This window comes from Clinocottus analis, unplaced genomic scaffold (assembly GCF_023055335.1).
Source record: "Clinocottus analis isolate CAN_PGR_092001 unplaced genomic scaffold, fCliAna1.0.p SCAF_19, whole genome shotgun sequence".
In the NCBI taxonomy this organism is placed as follows: Eukaryota; Metazoa; Chordata; class Actinopteri; order Perciformes; family Cottidae; genus Clinocottus; species Clinocottus analis.
In genome coordinates, this window is record NW_027175920.1 from 15,048,071 (window position 1) to 15,074,376 (window position 26,306).

General features: G+C 42.6%; 2 protein-coding genes across 9 annotated transcripts in view; both read right to left on the reverse strand.

Annotated features, from left to right (window-relative positions):
- Window positions 1-1,190: 1,190 nt before the first annotated feature.
- On the reverse strand, window positions 1,191-5,240 carry cyp26a1 (cytochrome P450, family 26, subfamily A, polypeptide 1). Its single transcript, XM_068583374.1, has 7 exons — window positions 4,934-5,240; window positions 4,189-4,413; window positions 3,366-3,644; window positions 2,933-3,082; window positions 2,657-2,791; window positions 1,800-1,937; window positions 1,191-1,697 (listed from the first exon to the last, which is right to left on the reverse strand). Exons 1-7 carry the CDS (start codon window positions 5,120-5,122, stop codon window positions 1,365-1,367), a joined length of 1,449 nt encoding a protein of 482 aa, XP_068439475.1. The 5' UTR covers window positions 5,123-5,240; the 3' UTR covers window positions 1,191-1,364.
- An 8,220-nt stretch (window positions 5,241-13,460) lies between these two features.
- The window catches only part of exoc6 (exocyst complex component 6), a 45,184-nt gene continuing 32,338 nt past the window's right edge, over window positions 13,461-26,306 (reverse strand). For 4 of the 8 annotated variants that reach the window (XM_068582658.1, XM_068582654.1, XM_068582657.1 and 1 more), the window contains 3 exons: window positions 20,108-20,220; window positions 19,326-19,337; window positions 13,461-17,939 (listed from right to left, as the gene is read on the reverse strand). In XM_068582658.1, coding sequence (XP_068438759.1) covers window positions 17,813-17,939; window positions 19,326-19,337; window positions 20,108-20,220 — 252 coding nt within the window. In that variant the 3' untranslated portion in view covers window positions 13,461-17,812. The remainder of the gene's footprint in view (window positions 17,940-19,325; window positions 19,338-20,107; window positions 20,221-26,306) is intronic. The other 4 variants (XM_068582660.1, XM_068582656.1, XM_068582659.1 and 1 more) reach the window with 1 other exon arrangement.

Genomic DNA, 26,306 nt, shown 5'->3' on the forward strand with positions numbered 1-26,306 from the left:
TCAACATGAGTAGTGGAGCTGGAGTTTAGGATGGGTTTAGCATAACAACTGGGAGCAGGTTTAAACAAAACAAATACAAAAAATACCCCACCGACAATAATATTTAATAATCAAAATGTTGCGTTTGTTTTAATCTGTACAGAAGAAGAAATATAAATAACAGAAAATGTGTGGGTTCACAAGGAGTTTTTGTTGAACAGGTGCCTGGTAACCTGCTGCTGCTGTAAATCCGTAAATATCCCCGCTGCAGGACGAATGATCTCATCTGATCTGGAACAGAAGTGCTGGGTGAGAAGATACACGACTGAGAAGAAGTAGTTCCAGCATGTCATGTTGACATTTTATGAAAATGACTCTTCCTATTTAGCATTGCTCGTCCATGACAGTGACTCACAATGGACAGTCTAGAAAAGAACGTCTTCCTTGTTACCACCAGGTGCCTAAATCCCCCACAATGCAACCCGACCACCGTCGGTTAAATTCCGGCATGTTACACTAGGAGCAGTTGATGAGAGTAAGAGAGGTTTGGCAAGCACTCTGCTTTCTAACTGTGTTCATCACTCAGCCTTCCAGGTGGACCGTCAGGCTAGCTCTCTACCACTGCTTCCAGTCTTTATGCTAAGCTATGCTAACCTTACCCCAGCTGTGTATGTTGATACACGGACAAAAGATTCATCTCCATCTTTTCTGCTCAGTCTCACAAAAACATTAGTTTAATTAAAATGAAATAACAAAAAACAAGTTTCTCCGCATAACAGTTTTATTAAATAAAAAGCCCAGACAGTACAACACAAGTCACATAAATAAGTTGGGGTAAGATACAAAAGTTATATAAACACTCTACATTACATATGTACATAATCCTAAAGATACACCTTTGAGCTGATTAAAGTGTTCCATGTCTATGTATAGTGCCTCTCATTTAGTTTGTTCAAACAAACATTCATTATATATATATATATATATATATATATATATATATATATATATATATATATATATATATATATATATATATATATATATATATATATATATATATATATATATATTTATTAAGATCATAATATAAACTGTAAAATACGTTCTTAAGTCATCTACAATATGTACAATTTATGCCTGGTCAAAAAATCCACATTGACCAAGATCAGAAAATCTGAATTATGAACATACTTTCTGTACTCGTGTAAATCAACCTTTGATCGGTATCAAATTTCCCATAACTTCCCATTGACCTCATTTCACTGGAGTTCCCGTGTGGATTTGGAGGCAAAAAAAAACAGAGGATTTGAGACCGTTGGGAAACCTCACAATTTGACTCTACGCTGCTTTTCGGACACAGACCCTCGTCAGTGGTTTCATTTCTATACATAACTGCTGAACTTGGTTGGCAGATTGTCCACAGGATAGACAATGGGTCCTGTTTTCATGGTGGGGGGCCCGTTTAAAAGAGTCCAGTGACACTTTGTGACCACCTCCACCAGGAAGATCTTCAGCAGGATTTTTGCAAACTCTTTCCCCACACACATCCTGGAGCCCCCTCCAAACGGGATGTACTGGAACCTGGAGGAGTCGCCCAAGGGTTCGGTCATGAAGCGCTCCGGCTGGAAGTCTTCCTTGTTGGGGAAGATCTCTGCCACATCATGGGTGTCACAGATGCTGTAGATGACGTTCCAGCCTTTAGGAATTTGGTAACCCTGAATTGGTGAAGGGAAATAATGAGTCAGCAAGTTCAGCTTTTTAGTTGTGTCTCAATCTGACACTCACGCATTGCTTTACAGAGATCTTCGGTAACTTACATTGAGTTCAAAGGTTTTGAGGGCCACTCTGAAGCCTCCGGGAACAGGAGGGTTGATCCTCAGAGTCTCTTTAATGACGCAGCCCGTGTATTTCAACTGCTCCAAGGACTCAATGTTTAGATTGTGGAGTTCCATCCCCTGCTCCTCCTGAAGACAGAAAGAGACATATTGCTTGTGAGGAGAAGCCGAGTACCAGTTCTATAGCAGCTCAAAGAATCATCGCTGATCAGGGTTTAACATGCCTCAGACTAATGAATGAGAAAGCTTCACTGAGGATTACCATCTCTATGGCAAGCATGGGGTATCCTCGCCCTCCTGTTTCATTCTCATAAAGGAACAATATTAGATTAGAGTTGTATGGGAGGTGAATTTCCACCAAGATGCTGCAGCACGATGACAATCCTCTCCCTAGCTTTCTCCCCCGTAGGTTTACACAACATCTCATGGTTTTCACCAGCAGTTACAGTTTGTTCAGTTGGACAACTGAGCAAACTTCATTTGGTGGTGAAGATCATGAGATGGGGTGGAAAAAGATAGAAGACATTTTATAGGTCAATTTCTGTTTGCAAGGTCAAGAATGTTGTTTCCTGCTCACGCTTAAGCGTCCTCTCCTTGATATTCAGAGCATTTGCAAACTTTTTAGCCCCGCTCACTGAGAGCCGTCGCCATGTTGAACGCCGTGTGGAAAAATGAATATGCTCTAAATTTCCCCTTAGGCACCTGTATTCAATGTTGCCTTGCATGATACTATCAATAACTGAGATGGAAAGTTACATAAGATAGTCTGTTATGTTGACTGTTCATTGCAGCAGGCACTATTGATAAAGGCATTGGAACAATTAGCACAGTGTAATTACCTTTTCTATTAGTTCCTGCCTCAGTCGATCCACAACTTCAGGGTTCAGGCCCAGGAACATGACCAGAGAGGTGGCTGTGCTGGCTGTGGTCTCATGGCCCCCAAACAACAGCTCTGTAGCGGACTCCTTGATGGCCTGGGAGCAGACATTTAGACACATATAATTAGTTCAGGGCCCCAAGTAAACAAAGGCTTACAAGACGGATGGAGGATGCTTTCTTTCGTCTTCTACACAGGTGTAGTTTGACCAGGTAAATGCGATGCGTCGCATCACTACCTGCATGCTGAACGGTTCCCCGTTCTTCCTGCTGCTGTCGATGAGCTGCTGCAGAGCGTCTCTGTGCTTGCAGTCCTTGTCCGACTCTTGCACCTTCTTCTTGATGTTCTCCTCTATCTTGGAGTGGATGAAGTTTCTTGCCTTCAGGCCCTGGAGGAAGGGAAGGCAGAAGGAGAGGTGGAAATAAGGGAGGGAAGGGTGGAGGGCAGAGGACAAACACAACGTAAGAGGATGATTTAGCACAACACTTGCTGAATACTGATTTACTGAATTAATTTAATTAATTCTCCACCGTGAATATCACACATCAGCATTTTAATAAACTTGGTTGTTCTGATTTGTAAAATCCCTTGTGTGGTCCTTTAACATGTCATCATTTACTCCAATAAACTACTCATAACCAATAGTTTAGATAATGTGGAGTGCCTCTTACCCTGTACAGTCCGCTGAATGGCACGTCGATGGGCAGAGAGAACAGATTCTTGATCATTTCCTCGAACGCCTCCACCAGCTGCTGCTCGTCGGTCTTGATCTGCTCCGGCTCGAAGCCCAGCAGAATCCTCATGGCGATGCGGAACATCAGCCGCTTCATCTCCGGGTAGACCATAACACAGTCTTTGGCCACCCATTCCTTCACCGCGGCCCGCACCTCCTCCCGGATGACGGGGATGTAGAGCTCCAGAGCCTCGGTGGAGAAGGCCCGCATGATGGCCTGGAGACGGGAAGGCGCGTTAGTCAAATAATAGGATGGGCTTCTGCTTCCACCAACACTGATGGTAACAGTACAGCGTATTATGTTATGCCAACGACTCCTGATGAAAACTCTGAAAGTTGATTTCTTTTGGAGCAGTGAAAAGTTCAAACATTTCAAGTGCAAATCTACATATTTAATTTTTTTTTTTCACATCAGGTGAGATTTTTTTCAACTTCAGTGTAGTTTATTATTAATAATATTATATGGTTAATTACTTTACAGAAAATAATTTGAGAAAACTGCACACACAGATTTTTCATTTATTTAATCTTATTTGTTCAGTAATGGATCATCAGACACAGTAATGATGAGACTAGACTGTTAAAACATGTTAGTCGCTGTGCTCCCTCATATGAATTAAGCAAAAGGAAGAAAATAATTCAGTAGATACGCTCAATATCCTGATGAATACGCCATCAAACATAAAAGTACTTGAAGTTGACAACAGAAAACAAGTCGCCGCCGCTTCTTCCATCTGGGTTCCGATGGAAGCTGAACTCACCTTCTTCTTGCTCTTGTGTTGGGCTCCGTGCACGTTGGACAGCGTGTCCGAGCCCAAGATAGTGCGCACGGACGCGGGCCACTGCACGGCCACGAGCCGGTGCTCCCCGAGCAGGATCTGCCGGACGTTATCCGCTCCGGTGACGCGCACCGTGGGGTTGCCGAAGAGGTGCGTGCGGTAGACGTAACCGTACTTCTGCCGCTTCATGCGCAGGAACTTTCTCCTCTGTAGAGGTGGAGCAACACATGAGCAAACATAACAGTGATCCACATGCACATACATCAAGTCGGTCGTTTTTTACATGAAATGAATGCTTAAAAATAATCCACCAAATCAATCATAACACATGGTGTATGTAAATAGCACATTCACTCAATTTAAACACTGTGGATGTGGATGTTGGTGCTATCAATGCTGTTTCTTTACCAATATGAAAACAGATATAAATACATTGAATATATATATATATATATATATATATATATATATATATATATATATATATATATATATATATATATATATATATATATATATATATACACATATATATATATATATATATATATATATATATATATATATATATATATACACATATATATATATATATATATATATATATATATATATATATATATATATATATATATATATATATATATATATATATATAAATAAATAAGTGTCCCGGAGCATCCTCACCCACGTGGGGGAGCGCCAGGCACCGTGTCCCCGCGTTTACCTGGAGGATGAGCTGCAGCGTCTCTCCAATGAAGGGTAAGCCCATGGAGCCGGGGGGCAGCGGCTTCGGGCAGCTCGGGTCTCGGCCTCGGACCATGTAAACCTCCCACAGCTTCAGCGCCACCAGGAACAGCAGCACGGGCAGCACGAGGGTACACAGGAAGGTGGCCAGCAGCGTGCTCAGGGCCATGGTGCAGCTCGGCTTTCTCTGTTTTGCTTGTTGTTTTGGGGGGACTGGAGAGTTCGCGGTGCGGTTCTGCTGAAAGGCTTCTGGCGGCCACGGTGACTCCGGGCTGCTCGCCCGGCGCTTTTATAGGCTGCCGTTACCTTCTCCTCCCTCAGATAAATTAGTTCACTCAAAGTTCATCTTTAATTGTGGGCTTGTCGCTCGGCCCCGCCTCCGGCTCGCCACTGGCTCGGCTCGCCCTCGCCATTTGTTCCACGGGGGCCGCATCCTTAATCCCTACCTCCTGTTGCACGCGGACAATCCGCGGCGGATTTCAACTGATGCAGGGAAAAAAAGAAAAAGGTGACGATTCCCTTCCGAGACAATGGGAGCGCGTCCCGAGACGCCTTTGTTGGCAACGCGGCGGCTAGTTTGCACACTCATTACCTTGGCTTAAGCCCCGCTTGTGGGATCAGTAATGATGCCTGCAGGGCGGCCTGCATTCAGCAGCCGAGCGGCTCTTAAGCAGCACTTCTTCTTTTTTTGTTTTTGGGAAAGAAGAATGTCTTAATCCTTCTCCCCGTGAGTCTCACTGCCGCCATTCAACGCCAACTTTGTTTTATATAGTTTGGGTCACTTTACGCGCGCCCGCATATACACACACACACACACACGCACGCACGCGTGGTGGTCTTTATTTATTCGGCTGCCTTCACGTGCATCATATAAAACGAGAGGGCATCTGATTGAGAGGTGACGCGCCCGCAGCTGCTATCAGTCCGCCTTCGAGTTGAACCCTCTCTCTAATCTACAGGAAGACTTTGACCGTCTCTCTCTCCTACCGTGCGTGTATGTGTGTGTTGTTATAAAAATGATATCTCTCAGAGGGTTCAAATTTGGGTCAGTAGAGACGGGCGGTGGCACGCGGGCGCGCACACGCAAGGTTATCCACGGGCTACGCTGCATGAAAAGTGAACAGAGAGAGAGAGAGAGAGAGAGAGAGAGAGAGAGAGAGAGAGAGAGAGAGAGAGAGAGAGAGAGAGAGAGAGAGAGTTCTGCTGCCACCACATCCTCACTCTGCATTTGGTCTCTTGTTTGTTTGTTTTATGACCTGCCATAACGACAGGACGTGTGTGTGTGTGAGAGAGAGACAGAGAGCGTGCGTGTGTGCGTAGCTTGGGGGTGAGGGGAGGGGGATAGTCTGCCAGAATAAAATGTTTTTTTACAACTCCACATTACATGGATGTGTCTCTTCTGACTGACTGTGTGCAGTTTCAGTTTTTTTCCCGCCCTGAGGTTCACCCCAGCAGGAAGGGATTGTAACTATCACCATTACAGTCCCACACAAAAGCCTGGATATATGATCTGATCTCCCATATTATGGCTCGGATGTAAAATTCCAAGATGTTTCCCTTGACTCTGCTGAGTACGAGCAGGGCTGCAGACACTGGGACATGTTCTCTGGGGGATCAGGGATTACTTCAGTCCAGTGGTTCCCCACCAAAATTGTAACAAAATGTTCCATGCTGAATTTATATTAAAACATTTTTGTGTGACATCTCCATCTGTCAATCCCTTTCAAGTAAACCAGATTTTTCCATCAGACAACGACAAATAAAATGTGCAATCACTTTGTAGAACAATGCAATTTTTATTTCAAGATTATAACGTTATAGTGCAACCTGAGAAAAACTAAACAAAATGAATGCAGATACCGGAATCAGAATCAGCTGTAATAGCCATGTACATTTTCACATACATGGAATTTCACTCAGGTTTCTCTTTGCACATATACAACAGATAAATATAAAAGACAAAAAAAGACATGAGGAAAACAGTGAGCTATCACAAAGTATCAGTATTAATGGCTACAACGAGCCTGCCTTTCATTATAAATCTTTTTTTAAACAGGGTTGTATGCCACTCTCAGGTCATGCATCTGGTTGAGCTTAGAGCAGCATTTCGATTCGAGAGGCAACAGCAGAGATCTCCTCGAGATTGGCAAAACAGCCAGAATCTGGCCTGTCGATCATGCGCAAGCTTAACCTGTTAACAGCGTTACGTAAACATTTACAAGACAGAACAAGCATTTCACCACGTTTTAATGTTGTATGTCCGTGTACTTTGTATGTTTGTAATATGTGAAGTTCTCAAAGGTCTTGGAATAAATCAATTCTGCATTTCCCCCCACTGGGTCACACCCCACAGTATGAGAAACATTGCGTAAGACTGAGTCAGAGTTTTTTTTAAGCTCTGTAGGCTAGTTTACTACATTTCATTATTTATACCAGAATGTATTACTTTTTGGGTGAATTAGACAATTCCTTCTTGGGGGCCCCTGGATCACTCCCTTTTACTCTGCAATGTGTCCAATTCTCTTCGATATATTTCCCCGATCCTGCATCCACCGTGTCAGATCGTGTGGTCCTTTAGTGGAAGTTATTCCAATAAATTAGTGCATGGGAGCTGTAGAACTCCAGGGGCCCCAGGGAAGTTCCCAGCTTTGTCCACTTGAGAAAGCAGTCTTGGAGACCTTTATTTGGCAAATAAAACAATAACGCTTTATTTTTAAGGTACTGTGACTTCCTGATCATTTCCCTATACAGTTTCATGGAAGGAACTCTGCAATCTGGTGCCAAATTTGTTCCACAGCAATTGAACGCGACATCGGCCCCAACATGAAGGTGCAGATCCCTGTTTACCCTCTGCGTTTGGAGCGACAGCGGCTGATGCATGTTCAGGGTGAATGGGTTTCCAGCTGGTGATGCCGGAGATGGCGAATTCTTCTCATCACAATGTCAAAGTGTGAGACAGGATTCTGCTGTTCAGGTGTGATAAAGTATGAGGGCAGTGTGTGTGTGTGTGTGGGGGGACGGTCGAAGGGAGGTTCAAGTGTGGAGAATGATTCCTGAGTCCTCACCTCAACCATGCTGCTCCATAAGCTCACAATGAACCTGCAGTTCAGCTGCTGGACTCCGCCCTCGAGCAGAAATCTACACCTTCACTGCTGTCACATGCTGTTATTCCTGTATGAGGCTGTGATGGTACACTCCAATGTATGTGTACTGCCTCCGTGTCAGGTCAAAAGCCTCCTTTATAGTCTCAAAATATCACTTTCAGGCTCCCCCGAGGATGAACCTTTTCATTCTAGGAATTTTCCTCTAACTCTTAACACCTTCACACACATTTTATAAATAATACAACAGAAAATGTGTAATTATCTTACTGATCATGTTCACGCTTCCCAGGGAATAATCCCATTTGATGTTAATGATCCCATTACATTACCCATGACAGCACCAGTATAAACTTCCATGGAGGGCTTCCATGACAGATTTGTTTTGGTTCATTTGCACCAGGCCCCCTCTACGTATTTCTGTAAATAGGATGGAAAAAGTATAAAGCGTTACATTTCCTCCATTTTAGTTATGTAACTGTTATAAACGGATGTGTTCACTGTTATTTATAGTCGTGTCTGATGGTTTTTTAGACTTCTGTTAGATGTGGGGCTTCATTCAGTACACACAAGGTTATGAAAAATGATTGAAAAGTGCTAATCTACTGAAGTAGAAGCATCAGAATGTTTAAAAGTAGTAGCAACCTGGTCAAATACAGAGTAACATTATATACATACATACATACATACATACACATATACATACATACATACATACATACACATATACATATATACATACATACACACACATATACATATATACATACATACACATATACATATATACACATATACATACATACACATATACACATATATATATATATATATATATATAAACAAACCCTCACCTATCAGTAAGATTAAACTATTGTTAAATAAAGTACGCAGTAAGTAGTAGTAGTAAGTAGTCGCAGTAAGAGTTACTTTCTGTCTCTGCTGTAACGATGAAAGCTCAGCAGTCTGTCTGTTCTAGGACTACAGCTGATGAATCCACCATGACATCTGTTATTGTGCTTACTGTTAACATAACACACACACACACACACACACACACACACACACTCACACACACACACACACACAGCACAAGTGCAGAGGCGCACATGTTTGTATCTCCTCCCCCAGCTCACTCACTGGCTGACCTGCTTGTAACCCTGACATCCCAGTGAACTCTCACACTCTACCAAGTTCACTGTCCATCAAACAGAGATAGAGAGAGGAAGATATGAGAGAGAAAACAACAGAGAGAGAGAGAAAGAAGAGAGAGAGAGCTGGGAGGGGGTGAGGTGTGGGAGGGGGTGAGGGGCAGGGAGAGGAGAGGAGAGAGAGAGAAACAGACTTTGACTTTTGACCTCCTTTATTAAAACATGTGTACCAAGCACTAGTTACAGCAGTGACAGTTACAGGTGGTGTATGTGTGTGTGTGTGTATGTGTGTGTGTGTGTGTTTTCCCTCCATAAAACAACAAACATGCCCTCTTGAATGGTAGCTACAGGGCCTTTCTAGTGGAGGAGATTGGAATTTTGCGGTCTAATCACTGGAGTGCAACGTTTTTTTTTAAGAGCAGCACGAGAGAAAGTTAAGCCAACAATGTCGAGAGGTATTGAGAAGACACGCCATACATACTTTACATTTTGCAAGTTTTTTTGAGTCTGCAGCTCTACATATATTTAATTCCAGTTATTTGTATTATATTGTATTTGTGCATTCACACACACACACACACACACACACACACACACACACACACGCACACACACACACACACACACACACACGCGCGCGCGCACGCACACACGTTTATTTTGTGTCTGGTGTAAGGTGCTACTACGAGAACAAATTTCCCCTTGAGGATTGATAAAATATATATTAATCTATCAATCCATCTAAAATTAATTGGTTTGTCAAGAAAGTCATATAAAATGTAGTATTCTTCAGCAGACCCAAAGCCAAAGAGTATCCAATGAGGATTCGAGATGTCGGGGGAATTCTCTGGTCCAGACTCGCCGTCTTTTCTAGAGAATTTGTGTGAACATTTTAGATGTGTTTCTAAAGAGGTGGCAGTACATAGCTTTACGTTACGGCTACAGACACAAAGGAGGAAGGATGGAGAAGAGTAGAGAAGAGAGGCCAACAAAAACGCCACGGAAGAAGAAGCTGTGCCAGAGTCTCAATCCGGCCTCTTGTCAGAGGGAAATAATACCTCCTCCCAGATTTTAAAGTGGTGTTCGGCACCAAAGTTGTCCGTTTCTGCCTCCATTGTTGCTACATCTCTGGTTCAGCGTACAGCAGACACTCACGGCGGCGCTCATTGGCTCCAAGAGTCTTAATCGAGAAACCGCGACTTCCTGTCACGTTCCAGACAAATCAGCCAACTCGAACTCGGTGCAGTTGGGAGGGTTCAAAGGTCTGGACCTGGGCGGAAGCTCTGAGCTTTCCAGTGTTACACATATAAAACCTTCTCCTTCACACACACGGGAGAGGCCAAGGCTCGCCTCCTTCCTTCCCCATGCTGCCAGCCTTCCCCACTCGGCCCTCTTAGCCCCTCCAGAAGTTCACACCATCTGCCGTGGTGCCTTCCAGGGCCATCCGTCTGCTGGTCTCAGGTGGCCCAGTGTTACGATGCCAACACTGCAGGGTCCCCGAGTCGATGCTGCCAAGTAGGCAATCAATATGTGTGACACGGTCCCCCCGATATTGCTGTCATCGCTCTTTGTTGATGAAGAATAGCGCGGCAGGTGCCAACTGAGCAGGTCTGCGTTTACTCCGGCTTACGACACACTTCGTGGTAACCGCTCTTCCTGACTTCTAGGATTCGTAGTTTAAAGTGCAAACCTGAGGCGCATTGTCAGCGGGAGGTCAGAGGGCGTGTCAGGCTCCTGCTTCAACAAGGGGTCACTTGCTGCTTGTCCACTGACGTCATTCTCTGGCTCCCACTAGAAACGCATGGAAGAGTGAGAAAACGTCTTTCCATAAGAGCGCTAAATGGTTCAAACCAAGAGAGAAGATAAAACAGACTACTGTCGTTATGATCTTGGTACTTGTGTTGGTCAGACCATGTGAAGGTCTTCCCGGGTCTCTTCCTCCTCCCTTGTCTGCCCGCTGTATTGTTGAAGTGAATGTGAAAGCTGTTTACTGCCTTGTTAAAGTGTTTGATCCCTGCTCTGAAATACTTGTCACTTCTGACTAGCAGGAAGGACCCCCTCCCTCTCGGCACAGGAACGTAATGTCTGCTGGTTTTTTAAATCAAGACTACTCCTGTGACATGACGTGTTATCCTTTTGATTATTAGTGAATTCAAAAATACTGAAAATACTAGCTTTTTAGGAGTAGGCTTTATGTGTGTAAGTAAAAAGGTTATAGGTTACATGCAAATGCAAAAATATGTCACAATTTCTATTCATATCAGAAGTTACCTTGAGACACATTTCACACACAACAGGTCTACACCGTACCCCCCCCAGGAGCAGGCCCTGGGGACACAGTGGTAGGAGAAAACTCCCATCTCTCCTAGACTTCCATCTTAACCCGTCAAGGTAGGACCATAGACGGATCACTGAACAGGCCTGTGGACCCAACCGGTCAGGGGCCCCTGGGCCACAGCCTGTGTTGGCAGTGTCAGTCAACGTTTCTTGATGGGAAGTCACAAAGAGAACCACAAAGAGACTGAAAATAAACAAATAGACAGAAAATAACCACAAAGAGACACAAAACATGTACAAAGAGATGCTAAATGAGCGACAAGAGAAGCAAATCAATCAAAAAGAAACCAAAATGCCAATGCAGAGAAGTAAAACAACTATAAAACAGACAACACAACTACAAAGACATGTACAACGACTACAAAGAGAAACAAAATGACCAAAAAGACCACAGAAAGCTTTCTCTGAATCGGTGGCTCTTGTTCTTATGGAGGAGGGTTTGGGGCCCTTCACATGTCTGTGCTTGGTGCCCAATGTCTGGTAATCCGTTCATGGTTGGAACTCCTCTGCACTTGGACCGTAGATGACTCGCTCGGAGCATTGTGGGAGTTGAGGGTGTGTTTGGTGACTTAAAGGATGAAGAGCGATAGGTACAAGGGCCACAATGTTTGAGAAGCGCAGTGGCAGAATGTAGCAAAACAGGAGAGCTCAGAGTGTAGTAACAGTAACCCTGTGGGGAAAACAAATGTGTGTGTTGGCAAGGTGGATGCTGTCCAGTGAAAATAGAGCTCTCCAAATGTCTCTCGCCTCATTACATCTGCGGCGACAGGGATCCTCGCATTCAAGCACTGACCCGGGCCAAAGTTCACTTACTGTTTCCCAGTTAGCGTGTGTGTGGTGGGACACAGCGAGGCTCCGAGGGCGAGATACAAGATGACAAGAAAACCTCCACAGAACAAGTGACGCTTCTGTCTTTGTGCGAGTGTGAGAGAGAGGAAGAGGGAGGGGGAGAGCACCCATATCTAGGTTGAGGCCGGTGGTTCAGTTAAGGATCAGGCACACTCTCGTTTCACTCAGTGGCCTTAAAGAGTCACTTCACCCACTTTCAAAAACATTTTCTCATTTACCTCTTCAACAGGTTGTATAGTTCAAATTTGGGAAACGCAAATGAGAAAGCAGACTTATAAGAGCCTTAAATGCCAGGAATGTAATGATAATGATTTACAAGTAAGTCAAAAAATAAAATTAAAAAAATGGATTGGATCAAAGGAAAACTGCTAACCTAAGATGGATCTCGAGAAACACAAACGATGGAAACCATTTGCGACAGCGTCAATCATATTCATGTTAGAGGCCCCGCTCTGCACTGTATAAACCATAACACTGTACATGAGAAGCGGATATGGTCACGGTGACGTACCCCGATGGTTTGTGGATTGCAGTTCTGAAACCTCAAGTTCAGTGTCAAGTTCAGCATCTTGGCTTTTTGGAAACCAGTAATGAGACACAAGAGCGCTAAAGAGTTGATTATATCTCCACATTTTTAGGTGACTAAAAGTGAAAACACTGCGAAACGGTTAAAGTTCTAAGACAAAAACAAGACCGCATAACGCTGTGGTAGTGACCTCAATCACATTGTAGCCCCGCCCTAAACTCTACCCTCTTATGGTCTGTTTGACTCGAAATAACCATGATTTACTAAATGAACATCATGCTGTATTGAAGAAGACTTGAAACTAGAGAGACATAAACACATGTTTACGATGTTTACTGAGGGAATAAATTAAGTCATTTTCTATGTACTTTTACACAAGAGTCGCCCCCTGGTGGACATTAGCAAGAATGCATGTTTACAACACTTCCTCGCTAGTTTCACTTTTCAGATGCTTTGATACATTTTGTTGAAGAGAAAGCTGCTGGACAGACCAACAGACTGATCAGTGTTGCTTAAAAACAAGCAGGCATTATTGTTTAATAATCTTTTATTACAGCACACAAATTAAAAACAACAAATTTAGGAAAACACCATCTCAGTCAGGGTGTCTCACTGAGAACAATGACAAAGGTAAAGCAAGGATTCCTTTGGATATCAAAATGTACCCTCTCTCCACTTTAAGTCCATTGAAACAATCATTGGCCGACCAGCTTTGATTTGTGTCGTGACGTCAGGAGCCTGTTGAAATCAAACGACCACAGATCGATTCATTCCAGTTGTGAGCGCGTTCACACGCTTTCTTTTCTTGTCTCCCACGATTATGTGACACATTATATATTAATGAAAATCCATTTAAACATTAACTTCAAATGCTGAGAAATAGGCCTTTATTCAGAAACTTAAAGTATTATTGTCCCATATGTTACATCTATAACAACTAATTAGCAACAGCAAATAAGTTGAGGAGGCCATGGATTCCGTTCTATATGAACATGAGGATATTTTCAATACTTCATGTTAATCAAGGTATCTGGCCAGAAATGTTGACCCTGAAAGCATGAGCAACTTATTTTTCTTTTATTTGTTTACCCACATGTAAAAGGGAGTTTTTCATTGTGTGTCCAGTACCATAAACAGTATTTGTGGTAAAAAGAGAACGTGGTGGTGATTGTTGCCATGCTGATGGAAATAAGTGCCGTGAAAAGGTGCATTATACCATGTGCGGCATTGCAATATTCTCAATAATGTTATTGGTTAGGCCTGGCCCAGCTACTGTTTGAGACGTGGTCATTTGAGGATTTAGGGTAATTTGGACATGAATGCACACCCTCACCCCTGGACCCTGGACTGGAGACTCTTTGACTAAAACAGAATTTGGAGCGTTCTTTTATTTTGGATAACCTCTATGAGCAATTAGGTGAGCTCTCTAGGAGCGGTTTTTAAATATTCAATATTGTAATATTACACAGGCTCTATGCTAGAATATAAACTTAACCAGAAGAGTGGAGAGAAGGTACCAACAAAAAAAATAATTACCGAGCCCATCACACTGTACTCAACTGTGTTCCCCAAGTAAGCAACAAACTCTTATTAATTACATATTTACCTAGATGTTGATGAAGGTGCATATCACAGTGTCAACCTCCAATTCTGTTTGTTGCAGATAGACTGCTGCAATATTTTCTTTACAAAATATGCAGTATATACATTGGCATTTACAAGCAAACTTTTTCAAAAAGCAACAAAAAAACAAAAAGAAATCACGTTTCAGTGCAAAATTGCCTGCTGAAAAAGGAGCACAGACCCAAAACATAAACAGAATAGAAACGCTTCCATTATAAAATGTTTGTCACTGCCTGCAAGGCTGGAAAGCCGCCAATTCATTATTGCTGTGCTTTGTGAATATACATGGGTTATAAGATTCTAAAGCTTCATTTCACCCTGAGGAACAAAAAGAAAGAATTTAGAATGTAATTTATTGAACTGTTAAATATATATATCAGTATATATAATCACCAATAACATAACTTCCCACATGGGCCTTGTTTTCTTGTAAGCAGGAATCAAGTACTTTGAGTGGGTTGTAAGACGAAACTGCAGTCAACGTCACATAAATAGTGTCTTTGCTTTACAACTGACGGGGTTTACAGAGGGAGGAGGAGGTCATGCACTGAAGTCACCGACGACATGATGTCACATCACCGTCGACAAGACATCAGCGGCCACCTGCACCGCCAACGAGCTGCTGCTCTGGATGAGTACAGCTGTGTCGCCGGGTGGAAACAAACCATCTGTACTAAGTCTTGGACGTAGTGGTCATCAGACGGAACAATGCCGTTGCCAGTCAGTGTGCGGATGTTGAAATGTGCCGGGGATTTTGGATTCCATGAACATGTGATATGTATCTGGATGTCGGCATCGCCGTGAGTGTACGTGTACTAACCGTATGAGTTTGCTAATGTTAGCTAGCCATGTAGCTAATGACAGTGTTGTTAGCAGACTAACATTAACTTTAGCTGAGTTGATTAAGTTAAATTTTTGCAGTATTTTTTCCGTTTACGCTAATGTTAATGTTAGTTTGCTGACGACGTTAGCATAGGTAGCTAACTTTACCGTATTCATGAAGTTTTTTGCTGCTCAACACTAACTTCAAATTACAGTTATATCACACTATTAAGGTTGTATTGTTTACCTTAGAGGTCAAGGGACATCATTATATACAAGCTCAGTGGGCTACTTCATGTAAAATGTAACTTTATTTAATAAGCGCGTTAAAGTAATAGGAGATACCTGAGCCCGGAGCTTAACAGACTCAGGCGGTGATGTGGCTTAGCATACACTACACATGGTGTCTACGTAGGAAGCTAAAATGAAAATGATGTTGCAAGGACAATTTGAGTTTGATAAGCTTGCGTCCAACCAGATACAAACACTTTCCCACAGCACTAGATCAGTTTTCTGTGATACCACATGCAAACTCTCTCTTGAGATGGCCTCACACAGTGGTCACTACAACACCAAACCAAAGTCCTCATCAGCTCCTTGAAAGCCTTTACTGACCAAAACTCAGATGTGTCCACCAGTGCAGTGAAATACAATCCAGTACAACAACCTGCAATGACCAGGGCTGGATTTGCGTGAACATGTGCATTGTTGGATCAGATTGCAATATTTGGTAAATTGCTGTGTTGCGGCATCCAAGACCGAGCAAATCATTTAAAAAAGCCACTTTTCAGATCTCTGCCCTTTTTTTCTTGACATTCTGGTGTGCAGGGAACATGTGACTATTCAGACTACAATCAGGGTGTCAAAGACTCACCCCCATTCCTGTGAGTCTCCTTCTCAGGGGCTCGGTCTAAATGCTGGATGTGAGGCAGAACATGAGACGACCAGCAAGCAAAGCCACCAAGGAGTTCAGCACAGCAGCTCCTTTAGTTTCCTGAACATCAGTCTTTTGAGACGTCATCATCCATTCCTCCATCCGTCTGTGAGCTCGGCGGCACTTTGTTTCACAGGAACAAACAGTCAAAGTATTGGAACAATGAGTCGAACTAGGGCTGCAACTAGCTTCAATAATCGATTAATCTATTATTACTTTGACTCATCGATCATTAAACGCATAAAAATAATAAAGCTAGATTGTGTTTTTCACACATTAAAGAAAAATGTATATATTATTTTGTCTTCTTGTACAATGCTCAATTGTTAAAATAAAACCATGAATTCAAATAATTGGATATTGGGGAAAAGTTATTGATATATGGATCAAATATCAATAAAATGTATGTTGTAAAGAATTATGAAAAACTGACTGATGGCATGAACTATTCCCTACTCTTACACTTGGATCTGGTTTAAGCTGAGTAACCTCACAACCTAAGAAGCGTTTGTTCGAGTGACCGCTCTGTCTTTGTAATAGACCTGTGACGTAGCCGGGCGTCGCATTAAGCGTTAGCTCTAAAATAGCTTCCTTGTAGAGGACCTGCAGGGATCCTTACAGACAGAAGGCATTTCTGCCCGTTTCGTTCTCTTTTTAAATTTGACTTTGTAATCGTGTCGCTGCTCTTTGTCCGTGTCCGTGGACTTCCTCGTCTTTTCCTGTGATTCGTCGTACGGGGGACACATGGATTACTGCGCACGCCCTCAGAGATGGTGTTATGGCGTGAATTATAATAACTAATCCATGCTGAAATTTCAGCGTGTCGAATGAAATTCTTATCAATGTTTTGAATCGGTTTAATCGATTAGTTGTTACTGCCCTAATAAAATATTTTCTATAAAAAACATGTGGTACACACAACGTTGTGGTGAGGACAGAGGAGCTCTAGTGAAACTCTGAGTATATGTGTTACTATGTTGAATGTGTTATGTGGGTTTTCACCGAGTGTTGACCTTTGACCTCATTGTCCCAGTACCTGTGAGCATCCCTCCTGCGCTGTGGCGTTCTCCCTCTGCAGACAGTCATTCCACTCTCACCAATGTACAAAACATATTTTGTCTCGTCATAGCCATTAAAAATACTTTACAAACACCTTATTGTTCCTGTGAACTGTCCAGTAAAGAGTTTAGCATGTGTGTGTTATTTTTACATTGAGTCTTCAGTGTGTGCTCCCTGCATGCCTTGTACAGTGAGTGTATTGCTGTGCCTTTATGTGGTGTGTGTGTAAGCGGCCTGTCTGTCCCTTTTTTTGTCCGTGTGTTGGTGTGTGTGTGTGTGTGTGCACAAGCTTGTGTTTGTGTGTGTGTAAATTCCCCGTATGTCACTTTCATGTTGTGTGTTATCACTTCGTTACATGGACGAACATCTTCTTCCTCTGTGAGCGTCTTGGCAGTTCAGTGTGTGCATGTGACTGTGACGCACGTGTGTGTGTGTGTGTGTGTGTGTGTGTGTGTGTTTAGGAGGACATGCCGTTGACCAGGCTCCTCAGCTGTTTGACCACAGTCTCTATCAGTTTCTGTTTGTCTCGGTCGTTCTTCCTGAACTGAGAGAAGATGTTGTTCTTCTTACTGGTGTCCTTCATCCTGAATAGAGAGACAGAGAGAGACAGAGAGAGAGTTCTTAGAGACAGGAGTTTCCCTCGTCTCAGGGTTCACTAACTCAGAGTTTTCACTCGGCCTGCTTCCTGAACAGGAATAATATTATGAATAAAATGCTACAGTAAGCACTATTGTACAACACAATACAGCACAATACAACACAATAATGAGGAAGAATCTTCTTTCAAAATAGTGGAACAAAAACATCCCAAATACATATTTAAGTTTTTATTTTACTGCGTCTGCAGAATCTTTCTAAATTCTAATTCCTAAATTTGCCAAATGTTAGCTTGAGATAATCCTCATTCACATATGAATTAGGGCTGGGCATAGTTTGAAAAAAATAAAACTGATTAATCGCATGATTTTTCTATGATTAATCGCATTATGCGCCAAATTAAAAAATAAAGTAAAAACTAGTGTATTGCATGCTTTTATTTTAAAGCAATGTTATCAGATTGTTATAACGGGCACTTTGGAGCAACAGCAAGTTAACAGACATACATACACAGTATGTAAACCTTTTTTTCTTTCTTTTTCTGAACAGGTACCAGAAGAAACATTTGTATTTTATCAGGGAACAACATAAACATGTTTTCACATACATGTGTATTCAGTAGTAAGGGTCCCTGTGAGGGATAAGCCACTCCTTCTTTGGTCCATGTTCAGTCTGTTTCTTACCTTAAAGATGTTAAAGACCAGCAATTGATTCACTTTATACAAAAGCAATAAGTGCTTTTGATGTTTTCCAGTTCAGTTTTTCTTCCTCAGTGAGAAAAGTCCAGGCTGAAGTTGGCAAGTTGTCAACACTGCCTGTCTGTGAGGCTACAGAAGCGTGCTCACACATATATAAATTGCCTTCAAAGTAAAAGCAGTTGTTGCCGTATATGCATTCATGGCGTACATCTTATTTATTTATTTTTCATTTTTGAATTGACCTCACGCGGGCCGGAGAGCTGTAAGACGCCCAGTCTGAACTACGCCGGCTGGAGAGATTTAAAGTGCAGCATCTGTGTGATAAAACGCTCCCAATGCAAAAAAGAAATGCAGTTAACGCATGATTACATAATTAACGTCGTTAAAAGGATTGCTGCTATTAACGCTACGCTAACTTGCCCAGCTATAATTTAAACACAACATTTCAGAAAACCTCTTAGACTCTGAGCCAGAAATCTCCCTTTTAAGTAACACTTAGACACATCTGTGTTCTGAAGGGTTTCTAAATGTTTCTGTTATAGCTGCTTTCCTCCGTAAGTCAACATTGTGCCGCGTAACGGAGAAAGAGCAGCTCCATACTAGAGAGGAGGAGAACCATGTTCCATGAGGAGAACATACATGAAGAGAAACGAGCAGTGAGGAAGCTGCACCTACCCCCTGTAGACTCTGAGCAGCAGCAGTAGGAAAGAGAGACAGAGAAAGATTTAGACCAACCATCAAACCACATGAGGGAAAAAGCAGATAAATTCATATAGTTCTCATAAATAATAAGCAGGAATTATTGTCATGAAGGGTCGTTAATGTGAAAGACGATGGTACAATGTTCTATAAACTTTCAAAACCCCCGTCACGTCTTACAGGGTCCACACCATGTGGACAATAATGTCATTGAGAGCTACATAACGCAAATATGGCGATAGATTGAACTAACAAAGCTAAAAAAAACAAAAAAAAAACTGATAACCGCAGGGCCGTAAACAAAAAACGGTGACTGTAGCTAGCCTCAGAAGATCCCTCTGTTGACTTTAGAGCAACCATCTTGACACGCAAGAAGCTTGAGCGCCTTCAAGGTACAGTGTCACGCCACACAGTCAGAGGTCAGCTCGCTCCAAATCTTTCTGCATTAGTGTCTGAAGTAAAAGATGATAGGTAATAACCACCAACACCGGAACATCCATACAAACAAATGCTCCAGTGAAGCTCTTTGGGGAACAGAATAAGTGCACTTACAGCCTCCTGCTTTTTTTTTGTGCATAAAAAAAAGCCTGTTGAAATAAAATGTCCGACTCTTATCTAGTTTCCTAAACTCCTCCTCTGCCTCCATTTAGCTGCTGTTTTCTTGGTGGCCTCTAAACGTTCTCCTAAGCAACACCCACAAGGGACAGACGTGTGCTCTTTAAGAAGGGATGTTGAAATATTGTATCACGTGCACTCACTTCTCCAGCAGAGCCAGGGCGGTGGCCGGGTTCACTCTCAGGTATTTGGAGGTTGGTTGGCCGTAGTCCGCCAGGTAAGTTGACCAGTCCCACACCATGAACAGATCCAGGAGCTAAAGAACACACAGAGATATACTCCACTCAGATTCACAACAGAAGATGTTTGAACTGTGAACGGTCTGCCATGCCCACACTGATCTTCATTTCTTACGTTGAAGTTTAAGAAGGGCTTTGCTAAAACAACGCGTGGATCCCAGCCTGTTAGATGTTGCATCATTGTGCATATGATGCAGAAACAGGAAGCTGTTCCTATTTTTACATTAAATTACATTTCACTGAGCTGACGCTTCTATCCAAAGCAACTAACGAAGTATTTTCATCCTACGTTTTGATGCAAAGCTTCCAGTTTCTTTAACCAGTGATTTCTTCTACTCTTATTCAACTGTTGCTCAGAGGATCTTTGTTCATAAAGGGCTTAAAGCTCACCCTGTTTTTACACACCGACAGGCTCAAATTGTCAAATAAGTAACCCGTGAAATCGCTCATGCTCTAATAGAAACCTAATCTTTAGGAGACTTTGTGAAGCATTTTGTTACTTGCTTTTAAAGCGCATTATAAATGAAGTCAGTATTATTATGCGCAGGTGCTTTTAGTAGAAAACCTCGACAGTGAAACACAACAGATAAATCTCCTTGCCCTCTTTCCAGGTGCCCATCGACAGCGGTGTACACGGCTCACCTGTGAGGAGGAGTGCACCAGACAGCCAAAACGCTGTTTTGAGGTGGTCTGATAAAATGACCTTTAATGACAACAGCTCTGCTGTGTCTTTGCCCGTATTTGAAAAAGAACGATCACAGAGACGGTTTGAGGAAATGGAAAACGATTCTTAACTGTACCACGACCATCACTGGAGTTTAGAGGAAGAGAAGTTTTCCTCAGACACACAGAAGAAGCCAAGCTTTGACCTTCAATTTTGAGGGGGAAAAAATATTTTAGTCTCACTGGAGGGCTACGTACTGTAAACTAATTTGTCGTACACTTTACATGTCCATGACCTGCTATTTATCTTTTTTAAGAAGAACAGAACTGACAGTGACGGAGGTTCCCCTCCAGTAGATACAATGGGCCTTTATCGGGGTAAAAGTATTTTTGCATCATAACCACACAGAGCGGAGGCTGTGTCGGAGCCGGGTCAGATAATGTGAAGGCGTCTAACACTCAAGTATCCTGAGTCACTCTGAGACGTAGAGAGAAAACAGAAGAGTGAAAGCGGAGAGAGAGAGAGAGAGAGAGAGAGAGAGAGAGAGAGAGAGAGAGAGAGAGAGAGAGAGAGAGAGAGAGAGAGTTCTGCTGCTTAACATGATGAGTGTTAAGTGTGAACAGGAACATTCAAAATTACCCCCCCATGACCCCGGGTTAACCTGACGGAGCTGACACCCCCCGCTCCCCTCTACACACAGTGTATGCTAATGTCATAGGGTTAAAACAGCTGGGTGTTTGGGTCATGTTGAAAGAGCAGTGAAAGAACAGCTTAGTGATAATGGCATTATTCAGCTGACTGAGAGACTCCAACACACACACAGAAAGAGAGAAAGAGAGAGAGAGAGAGAGAGAGAGAGAGAGAGAGAGAGAGAGAGAGAGAGAGAGAGAGAGAGAGAGAGATTCTTCTCACCTGGAGCCAAGTGATGAGCAGCCATCTCTCCAACACTCACAACTAACAGGATCTTTTACCAGGATTCTTTGCTGAAAACTAGCGTTGGTTAAAACTTGGTTCTATCACTTCAGACAACGGAGTTCCACACACACGCCCTGTTTTCCTGTGCAGTGAAGTATTTCAGATGCGCTCCCCGGAGCTCGACATGTCCTGGATTTTTATTTTCGACATAAACCATTTAAAAGAATTGTCAATAACGATTCCTTAAATTGTGTTGCAGAACTATGATTGATTGTGAAGAGAACAGAACATTTCACAGGGTAAAAATTGACTTGTCGGTGCTCTCTTGTGGACAAAACTATGACATGGATAGAGTCCTGAATGAGTTTCATCGTATCCTCTGCTGACATGCTGACATGTCTCTTTATTCACTGGCTGGAATATGCGTCCGTACCGATATCCCCGTGATACACTGGGGATACTATCCTCCGGCTGGTCGGGCTCTAACTCTCACTTTCACCTCACAATAAAATGGTTTAGATCAGTGGTTCTCAACTGGTGGGTCGTGACCCACTCGTGACGCACTAGTGGGTCGGGGACCCGTTTTAAATGAGTCGCAGGCCTTTGCTTGGGGGAAAAAAAAAATTGAATTAATTTTTTTAATCCTGTGATTTTATTTTTAAGGAACTTTTATGCAGCGCAGTGACGTTTTTTTCGCCGGCTCGTCCCTTCATGTTTTCAGCAGCGTGTTCCGGGTTAGGTCAAACCAGAAGGATAACGTGGAAATCCCCGGTGGGCCGACGGAGTCGGGGGCCGGCCCACCTCCATCACCAGCCGTCTTTCCCTCTGACATGCGCGGCCCCACCCGGGGAAAACTCATTCACACAGCACTTCGGTCTGTCACACACATCTGACAGATGACCCAGAATGCAGCGAACACAACAACAATCAGAGTGATCTCGGAGGATTCTGCTCGCAAGCTGAGTCATGTTATCATAAGAGTCAAAAGGTAAACACTTCTGGGAAATATTTAGTTTTGGCATGAGAGAGATAGAGCGAGATAGGCCGAATGTTTGTGAGTGTGTTTGTGTAAGTGTGTGGCAGTCAGTTGACACACACTTACAATTGAAAAGTTGACTGGTGCAAGTCGTGAAAAGAAATCCACTGGGAGTCATTATGTTGAATGTTTTTTTCTCCAAAATTCTAAAGGTTTGCCTCTCTAACTGTGAGCACTGAGCTTTGGGTCGTGGTTGGTGTGTTTTTTAGGGCGGCTGGGCTCGCCAGCAGAGTTCGGGAGAACCTTCCTGTGCTGCCACCGCAACCTGGATCTGGATAACCAGTGCAAAATGGGTGGAGGTTTGTCAATATGATTGGAAACGGTGCATAATTTGCTATTTTTCCTATTACAGTTGAGCTGTATTCGCCAGTGGGTTCAGAGCTTAAACCGGTAAATTATAATACGCTTTTTTTTCCGTCGTGGAAACGGTTGAACGGCGGCCAATATGCTGAAAAACACAAGCAACACTGACAAAAGAACTCCCAACACAGGCCGTAAACATTTGAGTTACAACCAAGAGGTGACGAAGCTGCTGGTGTCCAGGGTGAGGCCAACCTGAGTTTAGGGTTATGATTAATAGAGAGCAAGAAAAAGAGACTTTGATTTTGGTCCCGGTGACATGAGTTCATGGTTTCACCTTCACATCCAGACAATAAGTCAGGGCGTTTTGAAACTCTAGAAATCCCTCTCGGCTTTCCTTCCTTTTATGCACTTTGGATGTTCTCTCGTTAGATGCTATTGTCTCATTGACTTGTATTGTTTGGTACAAAAAGCGTTAGAATGGAAGACCAGGCTATGCAGCAACATTGATCCACACATTTGTTACTTCTAGACTGGATTACTGTAACTCCTTATTATCATCAGGCTGTTCCGATAAGGCCCTTGGGTCTCTCTAGTTGATCCAGAATGCTGCTGCTCGTGTACTAATGAGGACTAGGAAGAGAGATAACGTTACTCATATATTAGCTGCTCTCCACTAACTTCCTGTAAAATCAAGAATTATATTTATAATCCTTCTTCTTACCTACAAAGCCTTAACTGGTGATGCACCATCATATCTTAAAGAGCTTATAGTGCCATATTACCCCACTGGAGAGGTGTGCTCATTGAATGCAGTGTTACATATGGTTCCCAGAGTCTTAAGAAGTAGTTTGGGGACTAGAGCCTTCAGTTATCAAGATCCTCTTCTGTTGAACCAGCTTCCACTTTCAGTCCGGGGGCCAGACAGTCACCTCATTTAAGAGTAGACTTCAGACTTTCCTCTTTGACAGAGCTTATAGTTATTGCTGGCTCAGGTTAGCCCTGCTCCAGCCCCTACATATGCTGCTATAGGCCTAGACCGCTGGGGGACATCTTAGGATACACTGAGCTCCTCTCTCTCCTCTTCTTTTTCTTTCTTTCCTCTTGTTCTTTCTCTCATTCCGGATAAATGATTGTCTCTTTAATGGACATCAATAACTCTACTTCTTTCCGGGAGCCTCTGTGCTCCCTCGCCTCAAGTTGCCATGGATCATGGATCATGGCTGTGTCTGGAGCTGGACCTGCGCCCCGCTATGGATACTACTATCTTTATTTGGGGGAGTTTTTCCTGATCTGATGTTCGGTCCTGGAACAGGGATGTTATGTGTACAGATTGTAAAGCCCTACAAGGCAATTTAAAAAAACAAAAACAAGATTGGTTAGTCAAGGTCTACAATGTGCCAGAAAACACGTTTCATAAACATTAAGCATTTTTGAGGTTACTTTGTTGTTTTATATCTATTTGTTTACTCTAAGACGAGAGTTGGTAATGTCTTGAAGAGTGGTAAGACAAACAAAGACAGTTTGGTTTCACAATGATCAGCCAGTTGAAATTATTGTTTCTGTCAGTGGAGTCTTGTGGCTTTGAGGAGAACTCGTAGCAGCTTTCCTGCATGTTTGCATGTTGTCCGATTGGTCGATTTTCTTCCTCAGTGAGAAAAGTTCAGTCTGTGTTGACTTGAACAAGTGCACTGAAGTCTGGTTGAATGAGGTGGAGATGTGAAGTAGAGCTAACAGGTATCAGTGAGAGAGGATCTGATCTGGATCTGTTGAACTTCATCACTGAGAATGTTTGTTCTCATGTGTAGGTAGATCGAAAGAGAACTTACATCCGCTGCTCATTGAGCACAGAAACTACATAACAATACGTGCTTTCACGTCTCAAGTCGGCAAGTTGTCAACACTGCCTTTCGGTGAGGCTGCGTAAGCGTGCACGCATCTACATAAATTGCTTTCAGTGTAAAAGCAGTACCATTGTATTGCATTTATGGCGTGCATCTTACTTTATTTTTGATTAACCTCACGCAGGCCGGACTGGGAGAGCCGTAAGACGCCCAGGTTTGAACTACGCCGTCTGGGAGAGATTTAAAGTGGAAATGTCCATTTAAAAAGGACATCCCTGTGTGCTGTGGTAAGCCCCGCCCAATGCAAAAAATAAATAAAAATGCAGTTAACACATGATCAAATAATTGTTGGCATTAATAGATAGCTGCGTTAACAGATTTCTAACACATTAACGTGCCTATCACTAAAAAACAACAACAATTGTCTTATTTAAATGAACAGGTTTCAAGTTGTATGAAATTTGACTTTTCACATGCGTTATATGGTGCATTAAATCACTGAGGTGTAGAATATTATTTAATCTCCAGTGCATTAGCATACAGCAGAAAATAGTAGCACTTAATTAGTTTTTTGCCTTTTTGCATCCAAGTGTTTCCCTTCTGTATGTTGCCCTAAACATTTGACTTGACTCAATCACTCTTAATGGTTCCAGGATAACAATCTAAAAAGCAGTCAAAGCTCCAAAATCCAAAGCCATGAGATGGAGAGAAAGTAAAGGGGTGACCTCTGGGTAACCTCAGCCTGTGGTTGCCTCCTAAACCCTTTACCTAAGGCTAGGATTAACTTGTCAACCAGCGAACATGGACGCATCTTGTCTAATGAGATGCATCACAGGAAACTAAGCTCTACTTAAAAACAGGGCCAGGTAGGGCTGGAGCTGCCACTGAGACCAGGTCCAATCCATGGTTTTATAGGGTCTTAAGGGTTTCGGCAACTGGGGGTCGTTTTTATAATTTACGGGAAATAACAAAAAATGTAATATAATAATTTTCGCTGAAGTTTCCTGAGAAGAATTATATAATTTGGTACAATTCATACAGAAATACAGCTACGTGTTTTTTTTTTTTTTTTTTTAACAGTTGTTGATTTCCAGGAGAATTTCTCTGAAAAACAAGTTAATTCAGGCACATTAGAACTCGTCATAACCTTTACTTTTAATTCATGGTGAAACATATGCTGCTCGCCCGTTTTGCCGATATGACACTTTAATAGATCAGCTGCTGTATTGTACCAAATTTGAACATTTGAGGCCATTGGAAAAGGATTTAGTCCTGTGGGGAAAGAAAACATCTTAATAAAAATGTGAGGCCATAGAGCTCCTCATCATGTTGTTGCACCTGTTT